The 19994-nt window shown below is 34.7% G+C and overlaps 1 protein-coding gene across 1 annotated transcript in view; it reads right to left on the bottom strand.

Moving 5' to 3' along the window:
* udt (protein undicht) overlaps positions 1–19994 on the bottom strand; it is a 67727-nt gene that overhangs the window by 34170 nt on the left and 13563 nt on the right. The window contains exons 3-7 of the mRNA XM_090389211.1: positions 19709–19770; positions 18332–18418; positions 15834–16046; positions 8480–8583; positions 7102–7207 (exon numbers count right to left, since the gene is read on the bottom strand). Coding sequence (XP_090245337.1) covers positions 7102–7207; positions 8480–8583; positions 15834–16046; positions 18332–18418; positions 19709–19770 — 572 coding nt within the window. The remainder of the gene's footprint in view (positions 1–7101; positions 7208–8479; positions 8584–15833; positions 16047–18331; positions 18419–19708; positions 19771–19994) is intronic.

Raw genomic sequence — 19994 nt, forward strand, 5'->3', positions numbered from 1 at the left:
AGGAGACCGGCAGAATTACTTAACAAGTACAGGTCACTGTTGAACAAAAGCCGAGAATTAGGGTTGAATTTGAAAGTGTCTGCAATTCTGCCAAGACACGATAGGAGGGAGTATATGATGAGAGCCTTGTCGATCAATTCGGCCCTGGAAAGATTGTGCAAGGCTCAAGGGGTAGAATTTTTTTCAGCCTGGACTGTACTTGTTAACAGGAGAGATTGCTTCTACAGGGATGGGATACACTTAAATAGAAAGGGTGCAAGAATATTTGCTGATGCTATCGAGGCAGTGTTAGGTGGGTCGGAAAACTGCTAGCTTGGGGGGGAGACAAAGACCAATAGATTGACAGTAGCCACTGGCAGAGGTGAAAGAGATTCTTGCACTGCTTCTATTAGAATGAGCAGAAGCCTGAAAAACAAGATGCATGGTATTTCAGAGACTGCTGGGAGCCATTGCGGTACAAGTAAACACATGGGTTGTGTTAGGGTAGCTAAGAATAGAAACAGGTGCAGGTATACTTGCGTGTACACCAATGCTAGGAGTTTAGTAAATAAATTTGATGAATTTGAGGTATTGCTCAAAACATCGAAGGGAGATATTGTTGGGATATCAGAGACGTGGTGTCACACAGATATAAGGGATGCAGAACTGCAATTTGGGGAGTACAACGTCTACAGAAAGGATAGACAGGATAGGAAGGGGGGAGGGGTTATGCTATTAGTTAAGAAACACATAAAAACCAAGGAAGTGAAGCCAGTCGACATCGCTGGACAGTGGAGTGTTGAGTCAGTTTGGTGTGACATAAACATTGGGAGATCAAAATTGAGAGTAGGAGTGTGCTATAGGCCTAATGACTCTGATGAGTATAATAAGGAACTGTACCGGGAAATAGAGTGGGCCAGTAAATCAGAGAGTCTTATAATGGGAGATTTTAATTTCCCAGATATTGACTGGAATTTGGGGTCTGGTTACTCACACACTAGCAAGGCTTTTGTGGATTTATTGGATGATTGTTTTCTACATCAGCATGTTCGGGAGGCAATTAGAGGGAGTAATACTCTTGATTTGATTATCAGCAGTGATTCTTCATGCATTAAGAATCTGCAGATAAATGAACCACTAGGTGGCAGTGATCACAGTGTGCTGAAGTGGGATTTACTCAAAGAGGTAACTACCATTAGGGGTAAAGGGAAGGGTTATTGCTTCCGTAAAGGCGACTACGATGGACTGAGATAGTATTTAAATTCTATACAGTAGGACCAACTGATGATGTTACCAACAGCAAATTCAAAATGGGAAGCATTCAAAGAACTTATCTTGGAAGCTACTAGGCTTTACATACCAACTAAGAAATATTGTTCAAGGTTTAGGCCAAAATGGATGTCAGATGAACTAATGAGGCATATGGCAGAGAAGAAAAATGCATGGGATACTTACAAATTAACACATGACACAGAAGCCTATGATAGATACAAGTTGATATGCAACCAAGTTACAAAGGAGGTTAGGCAGGCGAAGGCAGATTACGAGAAATCCTTGGCAAGGGATGCAAAGAAAAACAGCAAAGAGTTCTTTACTTATGTAAACTCTAGAAGGAAGAGGATGAATCAGATTGGTCCACTTGATATTGATGGGTCAACTGTTGATGATCCTGCTCAGGTAGCTAACAAACTAAATGAATATTTTGCATCGACATTCACACATGAGGAGTTATTCAGCGAGGGGAATGCCAGAGGTGTATTCAACTCTAGCAGTAAGCTACAGAATCTTGAAATAACTGGGAGTAAAGTGGAGGAGAAACTGTTGAAGATAAACACAAGAAAGGCACCCGGGGTGGATGGGATCTATCCAGTTATATTAAAGGAGGCAGCAAAGGAAGTAAGCAAACCCTTAGCCATAATTATGAGAGCTTCCTTGGACTCAGGGGAGGTACCCATAGACTGGAAATGTGCAAATGTGACCCCAATTCACAAAGTAGGATCAAAGGCTGACACAAGTAATTATAGACCTGTGAGCTTAACTTCTGTTCCAGGAAAATTAATGGAGGCACTGGTTAAAGAAGCACTGCAGGATCATTTAGACAAGACTTCAGTTATAGCTCAGACACAGCATGGTTTTGTTAAGGGGAAGTCTTGCCTGACCAACTTGATTGGATACTATGATGCAGTCACAAAAGAACTGGATGCAGGGAATAACTTTGATATTATATACTTGGATCTTAGAAAGGCTTTTGATACTGTTGCACATGGAAGACTGCTACACAAATTGGAGCAGTGTGACATTGGAGGCAAATTGCTGCTATGGATAAAGGGGTGGTTGATGGGGAGAAGACAGAGAGTGGTAATCAATGGACACTGCTCATCGTGGACTGATGTTATTAGTGGAGTCCCTCAGGGCTCAGTGTTGGGTCCATTATTGTTTTCTGTATTTATAAATGATATTGATGATGGTATATCGGGCTTAATGTCCAAGTTTGCAGACGATACAAAGGTTGGCAGGGTTGTCAAGGACACTACTGACACTATGCTGCTGCAACAGGATCCGGAAAGGTTGAGCAGATGGGCTGAGAGGTGGCAAATGAAGTTTAACATTGACAAATGTAAAGTACTACACATGGGAAACAGCAACCCCAGAGCAACGTATCAACTCTGTGGTACTACACTGACAGTGGTAGAGAATGAAAGGGACTTGGGGGTGGTTGTGTGCAGGCAGATATGAAGTTCTCTGAGCAGTGCAGACGGGCTGCAAGAGTAACTCATGGAGTATTGTCAATGATATACAGGAATTTTTCCAGCAGGGATAAGGAGGTGATTATTCCCTTGTATAAGGCAATGGTCAGGCCACACCTAGAGTACTGTATACAGGTCTGGAGGCCTCATTTCAAGAAGGATGTAGAGATGCTGGAACGAGTACAGAGAAGGGCAACAAGATTAGTGAATGGAACAAAGGGGTGCTCTTACGAAGAAAGGCTTAAGTTTTGCAAATTACAGTGTCTGGAGACTAGGCACCAGCGAGGTGATCTGATAGAGGTGTATAAAGCCTTGAATGGTTTAAGCATGCTCAATGCTGATGGAATTCTTCCTCTAGCTCAGAAAAATCACCTGAGAGGGCATAAATTCAAATTGAGGAAAGACAGATGTAGGATAGACGTGCGGAAATTTGCCTTTAGCCAGCGGGTGGTTGGTTGGTGGAACAGACTTCCATCCCTTGTGGTGGAGGTTGATAGCCTAAATAAGTTTAAGGCTCAGCTGGACAGGTATTTTGAACGAACAGAGGGGTGAAGTGGAAGTGGTTTTTTTTTTTTTTTTTTTTTTTGGCTGATGCTGCATAAGCTTGCTTTCTTGCATCAAATGCCTCTACTAATACTAATGCTAATTTTTTTGCATCCATTTCCTTTGTTACTGCATCATGGTATCCAATCAGACTGGTCAGACAAGATTGTCTCTTAACAAGATAGATAGCCCTGCAATACTTCTTTAACCAATGACTCCATTATTTTTCCTGGAACAGTAATTACTCATGTTACCTTTTGATCCCACTTGGTGAACTGGGGATACATTCAGACATCTTCAATCTGCAGGGACTGCCCCTGAATCCAAATATGCTCTCTTATGGCTAAGGGTATGTTTACCTCCTTTGCTGCCTCCCTTAATAAAACTGAATAGAGTCCAATTATGCCTGGTGCCTTTTTTTTTTTTTATGTTTAGCTTCAACAATTTCTCTTCTATTCTTCTCTCAGTTATCAACAAAACAGTGCCCTGTTAGAGTTTGATAAACTTCTGCCATCCCCTTCCCTAAAGAATTCTTTATATGTGAATGTAGATGCAAAAACATCCATGCAACATGAGCAGGATCATTAACAATCAAACCATTTATATCTAGTGGACCAATGTGATTCATCCAATTCCTTCTAGTATTTACATAAGTAAAGAAGTCTTTGCTGCTTTTTCTTTGCCAGAGACTTCTCATAATCTGCTTTAGCTTGCCTAACCTCCTTTGTCACTTGATTCTAGACTAGTTTATATCTACCATAGGCTTATGTATCACCTGATAATTTATATGCATCCTATGCATTTAGGTCTAAGCTTTGAACAGTATTTTTCAACTGGTAGGAAAAGCCTAGTTACTTGTGTGATTACTTCCCTGAATGCTTCCCATTTAGAATTTGCTGGTAACATCATCAGATCCTGCTACATAGAATTTAAAAACTGTCTGAGACCATGGTAGTCACCCTTATGAAAGAAAAAGTCTTTCCTTTTACCTTTGACAGTAGTTATGTCTTTAAGTAAATCTCACATGAATACACAGTGATCACCACTACCCAGTGTATGTTTTACCTACAGATTCTTAATGCATGATGAATTGCTGCTGATAATCAGATCAAGAATACTACTTCCTCTTATTGCCTCTCTAATATGCTGCTGTAGAAAACAGTCATCCAATTAATCCATAAGAAGCCTCGCTAGTGTGTGAGTGACAAACCGAGAAGTTCCGGTTAATATCTGCAAAGTTAATCTCCCATTATGAGACATTCTGATATACTGGCCTACTCTATTTCTCTGTATAGTTGTTTGTTTTACTCATCAGAATCATTAGGCCTATAACACACTCGTACTCTCATTTTCAGTTTCCTAGTGTCAATCAAACTGATCCATCATTGCACTAGCCACCCGTATCTACTTGATGCACTGCCATAGATTTAATACACTTCTTAACCAAGAGCATAACTCCCCTCCACCTCTTCCTGTCTTGTCTGTCCTTTGTACACATTGTACTCCACATATGGAAATTCTGCATCCCTTGTCCAAGTGACATCATCTCCAATATCCCTAGAATGTCAGCATTTGATGACTTAATCAGTGCTTCAAATTCAAAAAATTTATTTACTATGCTCCTAGCATTAGTGTACGTGCACCTGCTCTTAGTTACCCTAACACAGCCCAGCTTAATATCCCTGACAGCTTTCTTTCCAGACTACTGCATGATCCTATAGAAGCAATGCAAGAATCGCTTTCACCCCTGCCTGCAGCTCTAGTTAATCTATTAGTCTGTGTACATTCTCAAGTTAGCAGTTGTTGTTGTAATAAGGTTTTAAAAGCATCAGTGACCAAGGCCATATTGGTCCATGTATACTGTCTGTAAATTGCATATTTTATGGTCGTTTTTCTGTTTTCTAGACAAAAAGCCAGAGTTTCCAGAAGAAAACACCATGCTACCCTTGCCAGGCCAACTAATTTAGCCATGTTGTGAAAAAGGCCCATTAAAAATTCAACCTATCAGCAACAGGAATCGAACTCAGGTGTTTTCCATCCAGTGTGAGAACAGTGATTCTACTAACTGTGCTACTTACGAAGGCAGTTAGCAGTTTCTGACCCACCAAACACTGCTTCAAGAGCATCAGCAAATATTCTTGCATCCTTTTTATATAAGTATATCCCATCCCTGTAAAAACTGTCTTTCTTGCTAACAAGCAGAGACCATGCTAAGAAAAATTCTACCCCATGAGCCTTGCACAGTTTTGGCCTTGGAGAGACTGTGCAAGGCTCACGAGGTAGAATTTTTCTTAGCATGGTCTGTGATATTGTTGTACACATTGGCACTAATGACATTAAGGGTGGAAGATATAAGAACTTTGGGTAAAAGAAGTGAATTAAGATTAAATATGAAAGTGTCTGCAGTTCTGCCGGACGTGACAAGGCTCTGAATACTCCCTCTTATCATGTCCGGCAGAACTGCAGACACTTTCATATTTAATCTTAATTCACTACTTTTACCCAAAGTTCTCACCTTTTGTGCCATTAAATGATGATATCTGCACCATGACATCATCTACTTTAATCCTGGCAGACATACTCTGGTCCTATTCCACCTATCCTTTTTGGGCAATATATTTTCGATTTCCCTGACAATAACTACCTTCTGTGGAACCAGTGCATTTCCTTTGAGGGTATCCACCCTATTCTTCAAGCTCTCATAAATACCCATCAGAATGCTCAGTTTGCACCTAATTTCTTCATACTCTTTGCACTGAACACACAAAGATGTCTAGGTAAACTAATAGATACCTAAATGCAGTAATACATATTATACTATCAAGTGTACATTACGTGCTATATTACACTGTTATGATGTTCATAAAGTTTTAAATTAGATTTAATTAGATTAAATTTTGCTAAAAACAAAAAATATATGCCAATCTATGTGATTAGAACCCTGCTTATTTACCACAACTAAAACCTAAAATTCCACTACCATGCACTACACTACTAGTTATGTGATATGATATGCATGCCAAATCACCAATACAATAGCTGTACAAATATTAAATCATAACTTACAAAATATCTAGTTAAATTTAAAAATAAGCTAATGCATGTGACTAAGGCTATTAAACTTTTTACTGAACATAATTTAATGTTAATTAAATAAAAAAAACTTATCCATTTCCAAGAGCTGCAACATCTTTTGTCTGCACAGTTTGTATTCATACCCTCAAACCAGTTATGTATGGGCAAGATCATAGTCAAAAACTTAGTTTTTCTAAGGCTCTCTTTCATGGACAATGTTTGTTTCACAAGAGATGTAATCCTTAACCAGTTATTAACTTTCACATTTCAGTAGAGAATTAATGTTTTAAGAATTAAGGAATTATGGTTTTTTCCGCATTCCCAACACAATTTAGAATACAGAAATTATTAAATAATTCTGATGACTTGTAGGTACATCAAAAAATAAAGATTAATGGGAGCATGCTAGATTATCTAATCAGTCCCTACATACTACCTAATTCTCGTCATATGGATGTTACCTATATGCACTTTTCTCCTGCATAACACTATCATCACAGCTCCTGGAAGAAGTTCCCATTAGCCATAGGAAGACACACTGTAATCAGATGGCCAAACCAGCACTTTGCACAATGGTGAAATGGGCAGTGAGGAAACATTGCATTATCAGTGCATTTATCATTTGTTGAAATACCAGCTGAAGAATTAAATGCAGTATTTAAAAATTATCTGCCATTCAAAGACATAAGATAAAAATTGTATCTTCTAAAAAATGTAAATAAAGTGATGACTTAATTATTCCATGAGTTATCCATACCTGGCTCCAAATGTAATCTTTCAGGACCTTCCTGTGGAGTTTTTAAAGTGTTGCACTCAGCAGTAATAGACACCGATAAGTAAAAGTCATCATCTCTATTGGCAAGCTACATAAAATTAGGAAAAACTAATGTTACAATTAAAAAAAAAAAAAAATCGAAACAATAGTTATTTTGATATTCAGCAGCAATGGTTTTCCCCCCTCCCAATACAATTTAGAAATACAGAAATTACTAAATAACTCTGATGATTCTGTAGGTATATAAAAAAATATATATTTCTAAAGATAATTTACACCCCAATGAAGAATTTTATCATTTTCTATATTTTAAACATGAAATATTATTCATAATAAATGTCAAAGATATAAGATCTCCAATGTAACCTGAATGGGACATAATTGCTATATGCAAGTAGACAATTAAATAAAGCATACCACTGCACAGATGAGGATATTTAACAGAAATTCAGAACTTACAGATTTTTAGATTTGTAAAATTAAATTAACTATTTACACATTCCAAATGGATGTATCTGACTTGGTATACAGGAATAGATCCCACAATATGGAAGAATTAAAGCTCACATTGATGAGGAACCAGATATCTTCATGGGGGCCTCTAATTAATAATTAGGGGCCACCCACAATAACATCTTTATTTATTTCAGGATTCTAGGCAATTCACTTCCAAGTTTTCTGTTTTTTTGTTTTTGTTGTTGTTGTTTTGGTTTTTTTTTTAGGAGCATTAGCAACTAAGGCCATATTGCTCCAGTGCGGTGGTCATTCCCTGACCTTTCCGCGTCCTCCGTATTTGGTGGTGACGGGCTCGAACCCCGGTCTAATCAAGAAGCATGTGCTACGCACTGATGCTCCTTCCCACCTGGCTACGGAGGCGCCTAAGTTTTCCGTAGTCAGTGTAAAGATATGTAATACTTTATCGGAGTTTATAATTGTTCTTTATTGTGTTTTACTGATCTGCATACTGTGTTAAATACACCCAATTTGAATATTTAAATTTTATAAATAGCTAATTTAGTTTTCTATGGAAGATGTCCCCCAAGTTAGGTGTAGTAATGTGTAGTTTTTCAACCTAAATTTCGATAAAATGACTCTATCCTATATGAAATGTGGAATATAACAAAACTAATATTTTAGAAATCATAACAACTAATAGTGTATAACCTCTGTGTATTTGTAGAAATAATAACAGCTAACAGTGTGTAGAGTAGTGTATTTTTATTGCAGATAAATAAATAGCAGATTACCTATTTGTTTAAAAGTAATGCAACTACTAAATATCAGAATGTACAGAATAGCCCTTGTACTATATAGCACTAATATTTTAGTTTAAATAAATGCATTATACTGAAATACTTACAAAGCATCTATATGCTTCTTCAACACGGGATTCACGTGCATTTAGTACTGCAAAGTAATGGTTTTTGCCAATATACCAGTCACCAAGACATTTAAATTGCACCTCTGTAATATGAAACATGCAAAGCAAAATCAGAATGTTCTGCAATCATTGAAAATATATACATAATGTTAAATATACTTCTAATATGTGGTTCTGATTAGTATTAAAAATTAGTTTCTCAACAAATTCACAACAAAGTTTGGCTTTATTTATTTACATCTTGCAATAAAAAGTAAAAAAAAAAACCAGATATATATGTGTGTGTGTATAAATATATATATAAACTAGAGGTCTCTGCCCGTTGCTCAGTTCACTTGCTAGGCCCCAGCCAATATCAAATATACAAAAAAAAAAAGTCAACCTGCTGCTTCAGAGAGTTTCCTTCACATGATCGACCGATTTGTTTAGACCTGCCATTTGAGTGGCTTTTTGAAAAGTCTCATACAAAACACCATTCATAGTTATCACATCTTCGAAACACCTTAGACATTTTGCTTCATGTAACAATAATTTCAAATGAAACCTATCGACACCTTGCGGCAAGATGCTATTCAACTGAGTGACCACTTTACACATTTTTATGTTGACGCCATTATTTCCCATTTTGTCCCACGTAAAATCTAGAGGTATGATGACGTAAGGCAAATCTTCTACACCGCTCTCGTAATTATACTAATATAGTAACATCCTAATCAGGAAATGACCTATGTAATTATTTACCTGCACATTTGTAGTGACATAATTGCCCTGCCCACTTGTACCAAGACATCCTCTTCTCCCGTTGGCTCGAATAAATATCACCAGGAGGAAAACTTTTTATGTCTTAACCTGCTCGGCATTATTACTGAAGCTGCTTCGGAAAGAGTTTCCTTCACACGACTGGCCGATTTGTTTAGACTGGCTGCTTGAGTACTTCTTGAAAGTCTCGTACACTGCTCTGTTCACAGTTCTCACATCTTTGAAACACCTTAAAGATTTTGCTTCACGTAACAATAATTTCAAATGAAACCTCTTGATATCATATCTTGCGGTGAGACGCTGTTCAACCGAGTGACCACTTTACACACATTTTTACGTTGATACCATTTATTTCCTGTTTTGTCCCACGTAAAATGTAGAGGTATGACGGAATAAATCAAATCTTTTATACCCCTCTCGTAATTATACTAATATACTAACATTACAACACACTGATTGAAATCTAATCAGGAAATCACCTATGTAATTATTTACCTGTGCATTTGTAGTGACACAATTGCCCAGCCCACTCATACCATGTCACCCACATCCCTCTTCTCCTATTGGCTCGAATAAATATCACCAAGAGGAAAACACTTTTTTAATGTATAGATATATATATATATATATAAATAATTATTTTTTAATAAGTCAAAACTTTTTACACACATTTCCTTATAAATTTTTAATTTGTTTAAATTTTTTTTATACAGAAAGTAGTTTAAAATAAACAAAATCAGGTTGCCAACTACAGCAGTTTCTCAGTTTTCTAATTTCTGCCAATAACTTTTTTCAGTCATATTTTTAGGGTCCATAATCTAACAAAGGACCCTTATTAATGCAACTCGGTTGTCTGTCTGTCTGCCTGTTACAGCATTGTATCTCTGGAACCACTCAACCTATTGATTTGAAATTTTGCATGGGTTTGTACATCATGTGGACCAACATAATGCCATATTGATCTCTGTTAACAAAAATTTGTCTGAGAAATGGGGGGGGGGGACAAAAATGTTGTCGACAACCTATAGTTTATCATACACCACTGGAAAGAGCTCAACGAGTAGGTTTAAAATAATTTTAATTTTTTTTTATTTTAAAATATTTTCAAAATTAAAAATGGTGGCACCAGACAGGAAAATGTGAGTAATTTTTGTGTCCCTCCCGCTCTATTTCCGTCGCTAATGGAGCTAAAAATTTAAAAATCACATTAGCTATACGTTATTCGATGCTTATCAAGGGAAAACTATTCCGATTGAAATCTATCATTTACTTTTTGTGTTAAAATTAAAAAAAAAAAATTTTTTATTGCACTTCGATAGCACGCTTCTTTGTACTATGTAACTCTCCTTTTGGTGACAAAAAGGTTGCTAAATAGTTAGTTAATAATTCTATAAAGGTCATTTATAAATTTTGTGACGAGAAGTACTTTTTAACAATTTTCAAAGATGGAGTTGTCCCAGCAAGGAGGTACTCAGACAGCCAGTGTTGAGGTGGCGGTGGTGGGTAGGTGCCTGCACGGAGTCTTGCATAGTCCTCACCTGCCAGTCGCTTCTCCCCCAAGACTTTAATCGCTTCTCCAGGAAGAAGTCAGAGTCACTTCTCCCACCCTTGTCATTCACAACAACTGGAAAGACTCAAATAGACAACGTTTTCATTAGCTTCTCAGTTTTACACCAAGCTGGGGCACTAGAAACTTTTTTCAGTTACCATAAAGCTCTCTATTTGAAATACTACGCTAACAACCATTTGTGACTATGGACCCTTCATCCTGAGTGCCCGGCACTCATTAGTTGACCGACTTATTAATAAATCCTCTCACACGTTTTTATTTTGGAATGTTGTGATCACCTCCAGAATACCCTTGAAGATTCCCTGGGGGAAGGGGTTAAGCAGCTGAGAAATACTGAATAATTAATGACATTTACCCTTTTAGTAATATTAAATTTTTTATACTGCAGTCTTATACAAGATGTTCTATGTATATTTAACAATAACTGAATACTCAGTAATATTATTGCAATATACATAAACAAATTTCCATTTATTTGTTGTTATTGTTATTTGGTTTTTTTTAGGAGCATTAGCAACTAAGGCCATATTGCTCTGGGGATATGCGGTGGTCATTCTCTAACCTTTCCGCATCCTCCAAATTTGGTGGTCACGGGCTCGAACCCTGGTCTAATCAAGAAGCATGTGCTACGCACTGCTGCTCCTGCCACCTGGCTACGGAGTCCATTTATTTATATCTAGATGACTGAAGCCAGAAGAACTTATAAATTCATTGTAACTGCAGACATACTGAATTATAATTAAGGGCAGCTGGATTTTCAGTGCCACAGTCACAATGGGCCAATCATTTTTTGTACTACAACCATATGTAATGAGAATGTTATTAGTGTCATATACTAAGAGTGTTAGATTTGGATTTAATTAATTCAATGGTAAGTATAAACACTGATTAACAAAAATTAAATCACATTTTGAAAAATGCAAAATTAGTAGTAAGGAACAGTTTGTGCAGCCTGCAACCTTCAGCATTTTATCTATTCTGGCTCCTATCAAAAAAAAAAAAAAAAACAAAAAAAAAACTGGATTTCCCCTGTTTCAAATGGATTACTCTTTTAGTTATGCCTTTTGCTTAAAGATAGTACGAAACCAGGGCATCTGGTAACATGAAGTTTGTTCTGCTGTGACCATTAAAACCACTGAATTTACATAAAACAAAATTACTCCTTTTATTCTATTACATTCTAACTTCTATTTTGCACCTCTAGAAAATTCAACAGAATTATTATTGTCTACCTTTTTATTTTCATTCTAGCTTGCAAAAAAAGATGTAAAGTCTTTTTAACACAGTCTTAATTCTTTCGCTCATAGTCAATAATTTTGCCACTTTAAATTTAACTTAATTTCCAAAGTTTGCCAATTTAGTTCAGCCAAATATTTCAGTGTGCATATAAAGAAGTTTTCTATAAATAAAAGGAACTGCCACCACACTTACACTTTTGAATATGTCACTTCAACTGTATGGTAAAGTGTGCAAATACAGCAAAACTTGGTTATAACTAGATTCAAAGGACCGAAGAATATTGCCGTTATTACTGTTAAGCTATATCTGTTATTGTAGCTATACGTTACTTTTGCTGTTACTCGCTACATTTATCATGTATACACGAACAGATATATACAGTACCTTATGAAAAAGGGATAAAAACAACAATGAATAACCATAGCTAATGATTACACGATTAACAATTTATTTGATATATTTATGCACTATATAAATAATTTACAATAAAAATAATTTAATTATTAAAAAAAACTTGATACAATACATTGTTTTTATTTTTTTTAAAGAAGTCTCTCAACAATCTGTTTTCAAATTTCTTTCAAGGTGAAATTCATGAGCAATATCTTTCATTTTACTGAGACCAATTGTTTTATGGCCAAACTATGGTAACTCTGCTATGTGTTGTGTAAAGATACTATAAAGATAGAGGCCAATGAATGAAGTGGGTCCATGTACTGTCATGTAGTGTTTGGTTGTGCTGTTTGTGTAAGTGACTGGTCACTTAGTCCAGATGGCAACAGCAGCTGTTACCACCTGGTAAACACCCCTCGTGCGTGGAACCCAGCTCGGGATCTATTATTCTAGTAATATATTAAGGTTGTACATATTTGGTTCTTCTCTCATGCAAAAACAGATATTCTTCATCTTGGACTTCACTGAAGTGAAGTCCAAGATGATAAATGTCCAAATAAGTGATTTCCTGTTAAATTGGGAAACTCCACTTAGAGTGAAAAGCCCACATTAACTGTGATATATTCTATATATAAAGTCCATTAGTCCAGGCAGAACACATTAATTTTGATAAAGTCCATATACAAAGTCCAGTAGTCTAAACAGAGTCAATGTAGAGTAGAAGTAATGTTAATCCAGATCCACATATGAAGACTATTACTCAAGACAGAATCCATGTATGCCACAGTCAGACTACAGTGAGATAGGACAGAGAGATTTTGCCCTTGACAACTGCACATAGACTATTCTGCTGTCAACAAGAATTGTTAATGTTTATAGGGGCAAGCTAATGTTTCTATTTGTTGTTTTTCATAATTCTTTTGGATACAGAACACCTCAAAACCAGTACTTTGGGTTCAGAAATCAAGAACGCGTGGTCCCTAGGGATAGTATGATGTGCAACATCAATTAGGATGATAATTGATCTGAGTTGGAGCTTCAAAAAAAATACCCTATACAGGCACTCCCCAGCTTATGTAATACTCGACTTATGGAAATTTGAGTTTACGTAAGTTTTTGCCGGCCGGTGCAAACTTAAAAAAATTGTGGAAACATATTTTGCATCCCATAGGAATAAATCATGAAAATATCATAATGTGAACCCAATAACACATTGGTTTTTTGTGGCAATTTGTTCCAAGACCTTGGAAGTTGAACTTTTCGCTATATAACTAAGCTATTTATCTCTCTAAAAGGTAATTTTTATAATGGAAATTGCACTACACTTTCATCGTTATCATATGTTCCATTATAAGAATCAATTTTGAATGGCATTGTGATATATATTTCTAAAATACATTTCTGGAGGACATGACCATAAAACAATAAAAACAATTTGCACTTATCAGTTTATTGGGCTTTTCTGTTAGCGCAATCTATTATAAACGGGTAGTAAACTCAATCTTATTGCATTTGCGATAATATCGATAATTGGAATTGTGTGGGTTTTTATATTATTATGGTGAAATGCGTTTCCCCTTCCTTGAAATATTCAATCATGTAAAAAACATAAATAAATTTTCAGAATCTTCTAAATATTCTATTAATTCCTATTTACTTATTACAGTGGTGAAGGGAAAGGGACCAACGGAAAGTGCAAGTGCTGGCAGTGCTAGGAAACAAAACAAAATTGATTTAGAAATGATGATTAATTAAGAAGTACGAAGCAGGACAAAGTTTGTCATCTATTGCACAGAATTAAGTCTCACTGCTTCAAAAGTAAATATTATTTTAAGGGACAGTGTGCGTATAAAAGAACATGTTAAAGGATCAACGCATTTGAGATCAACAGTAATCACAAAACAGCCTTCAGGTGCTATATCAAAAATGGAAAAGCTATTAATAATATGGATGGAAATTCAGATTCAGAAGCAAGTGCCCCTGAGTCCAACAGCCATTCAAGCAAAAGCAAGAAGTATTTATGAAAATATTAAGGATAAGTATGGCAAACCCCAAGCCAAGTTAATGGCAAGTAATGGGTGGTTTAATAGGTTCAAGCATTGCGCTGGTTTCCAAAACATTAAAGTATGCAGTGAAGTCACCAGTGCTGATTCTGCAGCTGCAGAGAAATTTTGTGATGTGCTGGAAAAAACCCTTTCTAAATCTCCACAGCCCTCAACTTTGCAGTGGTGTGCTTATCAGCTATAGAGTTAATTCTGACAACGATGTGCGAAAGGTAAAACTTGCTGATGTTATGCCTGTCTCCTCTCTTTCTGTAATTTTATAATTTTGAAATTTTTGTAATTTTGTACACTTTTTGTAATTTTTCCTGCTCATGAGATAAAAAAATTGAATAAATAATTTTATTTACATGTTCGTTGAACATTTCTTTTTTGCATCAGTCAAATTCAGTGCGCATAGTTGTGAGTACTGCATAAGCATTTAGGGAAATTCTGACTTACGTAAAATTTGACTTATGTAGAGTTTTGCAGAACGTAACCCTTATGTAAGTCGGGGAATGGCTGTGGCTGTATATTTCCTGCAACTGCAGTCAATCTTGTAGACCATATTTCTCATCTTTTGGTGTTATTTGTGTTAAGTTTCTGTTCCCTTTAAACTGAACATTGATTTTATGTTTCTTTACAAGTCTACTGGTTGTTTTCCTATTCCACAATGGAGGGGAATATGAATTAGGTCTAGCCTAAGGGCAAGGGAAAGACTTTAAAAAATTGTCAATAGCTCTCTTAACCATCTTTGCAGGGTGTTAGTTATAGCTCAGTATGTATCTGATGTTATTCATTTCTTGTTTTAGATTGTCATATGTGCCGACTCATGCTTTTTATTATAACTATCTTGATGTCGAGAATGAATTCAGTGATAATTTTAAATGAATACTGTGGCCATAGGTTATCTGTAAACAGTGATATTCAACTTGTTGATTAAAATATTGATATATCTAGGAATGTTTTCTTCTTTTTCTACCACAAATTTCACATTTTTGTCTAGGTTTTAATATGATTATGGAAAGTGCCAATTATTCTTTGTTGTAGCTCCAAACTATCATCCACAAACACTAACCATAATTAAAGGGGAGGGGGACAAATCAATCCTTAATGTTCTAAAAGTGTCTGAATTATGTTCACACACTTCAGTGTAGTGTGTTTTATTATCAAAATCAGTGCTAATCAATGCACATATTTCAAACTTTGAAAGTAATATCTCTTGGTATAATGCTGTGAAGGATCGATCTATCTATCTATCTATCTTTTTTTGGTACATTAAAATCATGTTTTTATTTATTACATTCTACTGAAGCAACAGAATTAGTTTTACCTGCATCTTGGGTTTTTTCCATTCCTTTACAATGTCGATAATACATAACAAACTGTTCATTGTCAATAAAAAACTGACTTCCCGGTTTCTGACAGGATGTAATATTTGCTTCTGGATGTTTGCACTCCCCAGTAAATTCAAATCGATTTTGGTAAGCAAATTTCCACACACCTTCTAAGCTTGGACGACAATTCTTTAGATGTGGATTCCGTGCTAGATTCAAAATTATACATAAATTAAAACCTTTTTCATTTTAGTACAAACATCTATTTTTGATTTGCTTAATTAAGCACAATCAAAAATAGATGTCTTGCAGTTTTTGAATAAGATATAATTTTATGAATTTCCTGAATAAAGTACAATTAAATATATTGAGAATCTAAACTTTTATTTAAAAATAATAAGGCACTTTTTTCCCTCATTTATTATTTCCACATAAGTATGAGGTGCAGACTATTGCTTTTATTGCATTTTGTTCTAATACTGTACATTCAGGATGGCATTATATTACACATTTAACTAAACGTAATGGTATATAACACCTATAAAATAATAATAGCCTTGTCCATTATTATTTCCATTATTTAATTAGGCTAAAACTGTTTGGCTCATGGGCTAAACAGATTTTACACTCAACTGCTATAGAATATGACAACAAAATAAATTTTGCTGTAAAAAGAATGCCTACCGAAGAGATAAAAAGTAACCCTGAAACCAGCCATAGCATCACATTATGGGTAGAGAGCAATTCACAATTTGAAAGGAGAATGATGTTTATTTATAGCAAAATTCACCAAAACAATTAACAGAGTATTGCAGTCAATGGATTATCTACTGATTAATATATAGATTTTATGTCTCCTCACAATAAATATCCTCTTCTATGGCAAATGAGCATAAACTCTTATATTTTTTAAAGAATTTTGCTTAACACAGGGACTATAATGCAGACTATGTGTATAGAGAAAACATGACAAGGACAAGCTAATTAGTCCTATTTAATCACCCAAGTGGACAGAATGAGATATTGTGTCATGATAATTTGTGATTTTCAACTTGCAGCAAGCTATCTTACCCACTTATGGGATAGTCTAGATGTCTTGCAACCAAAAAAAATTTTTTTTCCTTATTATTACTATTATTTATTTCTGAATACTGCATAGACTGATTATGTTGTACCCTTCTATCAGTGCCTAAATGTCTTACGACTTAGAATTGTCGAGTGAATAAAAATAAAACAAAAAAACAAATACTTTGAACTGTTGGTTCCTCCTTTGTTTCTTAATGCACCAGTTCAGGTTTGATGCTCCTTTAGTCTTCAGGCAATAAATAAAATGACAACTAACATAAATTACTTTCATGGCAAATCGTGCTGGTAATTTACTTGCAATTTCATGTTCCACATATAATTGCTGATTTGCATTAAAAATAATTATATTCAAGTATGCTGTTACTTCCTCATTAAAGAAACATTTCACTGGTGAGAATTAGAATGCTAATTTTGAAATTAATGCATACTCAGCTGTCAGTCAAAGGCAACATAAATATTCATTCACATGCAGTTGCATTACACAAAAAATTAGCATGCAAGCAATCCAAAATCAAATTCAGGCATTTCACTTAAATTCTCAAGATTCTAGCAACAGTTGACACACACACACACACACACACACACACACACACACACACACACACACACACACACACACACACACACACACACACACACACTTCACCAAGAATGGCCGATTAGCAGTCCAATAGTTATTGCATGAATAAAACAAGTCTAAAAAACAAAATACATACATATAAATTCCAGAGCAATTTAAAAAGGGTCTTTCATCCAATTACAATTTCCCACGGCTAACTAAATTTAAACATGCTTTCAAAAATCTTGTGTCTTAACTTTTATTATAACCAATATTTTAGAGCATATAGAAAAGCTCATTACTTTATTAACTGTCTATTTTAACTTGTTCTGTCACACACATGCAACAGCTGTATATTACATTACATGCTGCTCTGATGAGAGAAGTTTTACATTTTTGCAAAGCAAAATTAAATTCGATGCTATGTAATATCAAGATAAACATACACTCATATCTAAATGCATTAAAGAATTAAATTTAACAAAGATTAGACTTGCATATGCTTATGTGACACCAGTGCCTAAATGTCTAACAACTTAGAATTGTTGAGTGAATGATGAAATAAAACAAACAAATAGTTTGAACTGTTGGTTTCTCCTTTGTTTTTTAACACACATGTTCAGGTTAGATATTCCTCTAGTTTTCATGCAATAAATACAATTACAACTCACACAAATATAATTAATCATGCAGGTAATTTACATGCAATTTCAGGTTCAACACAATGTGTTAAGCCAGTTATTTTGTGAGTGAACACAAACTAGATAATAATACATTAGATATCAATTTTTTTATTACTGTATATTTATAATGAATAATAATATAGTCATGACAGTAATTCCTACTTACAAAATAGGGTAATAAGTTCTTGTTTAGGATCTATAAAATGGCTGATGTCTTCAACTGAGGGTTCAATTTCCAAATTAACACAAGATGCTGAAAATAAAAATTAAAGATTAATATTAAAATAACTTTGAACTATCCAAGGTTTCAATATTAATCAGCTAATCAGTTAAATCATACAAATATTACCCAATGCTGGAAATCATTAATGATTTAATGGTGAAATATAAGAAAAGATAATTTCTTATTTTCCACAGGAAAAAATTTATTTTGCCCAAAATCAATATGAATAAACAAGCTCATTTCACACACAAATAATATGGTTGAACTTTAGTACATTAGTAAATATATATTGTATTACATTTCAGGCATGTGCAATTATAAAATAAAGTACCCCAGGAGTTAAAAATCCCTCTGTGATGCTGAAGAAGAGTCTACCAAAAGTTCACCACATCATACATAGCTATGAGGTGGGTTGCAGTACTGCTTAAGGCAGGGATGAGTGCACAGGGGGAAAGGATTAACCTATTAACATGATCAAAGCTTTTGGATATTTTTTAATTATTTTGAAGTCTATTAGCTTTAGCATCTCTGTTGCAAAATACATAAAAACTAACATTCAGCTGATTATACAGGGTATCCCATCCATCTGTTTTCAGAGTAAAAGTCAATTATTTGAAAAAATTAAAAAAAAAGTGAAAAACAAAAGGAAAGTTATAAAAAATCATAAGCATTAAAAATACAATGTAAAAAAATTATACAACCAATTTGAAAAATCAAAAATTAAACTAAATATATAGGTGAAATGGGAAGGTTTTTTTTTTTGGTTAAATTTTTTTTTTGTTTTTGTTATGTTCTGCTAAATGAGAAAGATAACACACCTACATTGTAAAGGTTTCCTTGGCAATTCCAAAAGATCATTATTGATAGTAACTGTTTTCAACGGAACCTTTACAATAATAGCTGCTAGGTAGAAACAAATGAAGTTTAACTACAGATACTGAACCAAATCTAGAAATATCACATTTTTTAGACATAAATTGGTCTTGGTGAATCCAACATTTCTCACACAGGATTCACCGAGACCAAATCTTGTTTGAGTCCACCTGTACTGTATATTATTTTTCTTCCTTTGGGTGACATTATTTTACCTGCAGTATATCTGAAACTACTGCAGTATTGCAAGCCACACAGTTATAAAGCTGCATTCAAGTTCTGAAGTATATGATGCACAAAAGATTAATATATTAGAATATTATTTTGGCTAACTATCAGAATATTATTTATGGTTAACTAGCACTAAAATTGTTGAAAGACAGTCATTCTATCTTCTAAGAACTTTATTATAAAATGAAATTTGCAAATAGATCAAAATATGCTTACTCTGAATTTTTTCCAAGACATTTACTGTCCTAACAAATATTCGCACACCATAATAACATGACCTGAAAAGTAAAAGAATATATTAGAAAAAATAATTTCAAATTTTTTTTTTTTTTTTTTTTTTTTTAGAAATTCACTGACCACATGAGTAAAATTAGTTTAGGAAGTACTTTCAAAACTGATATATTATAAGTATTTTTTCTAGCTGTAAACATTACTCCAGTCCAACAAAATTGAAATAAATATATATTATATGGAAAAACTGAAAATATATTCAACAAGATAC

This window comes from Mastigoproctus giganteus, chromosome 14 (assembly GCF_048544385.1).
Source record: "Mastigoproctus giganteus isolate SK-2022 chromosome 14, ASM4854438v1, whole genome shotgun sequence".
Taxonomy (NCBI): Eukaryota; Metazoa; Arthropoda; class Arachnida; order Uropygi; family Thelyphonidae; genus Mastigoproctus; species Mastigoproctus giganteus.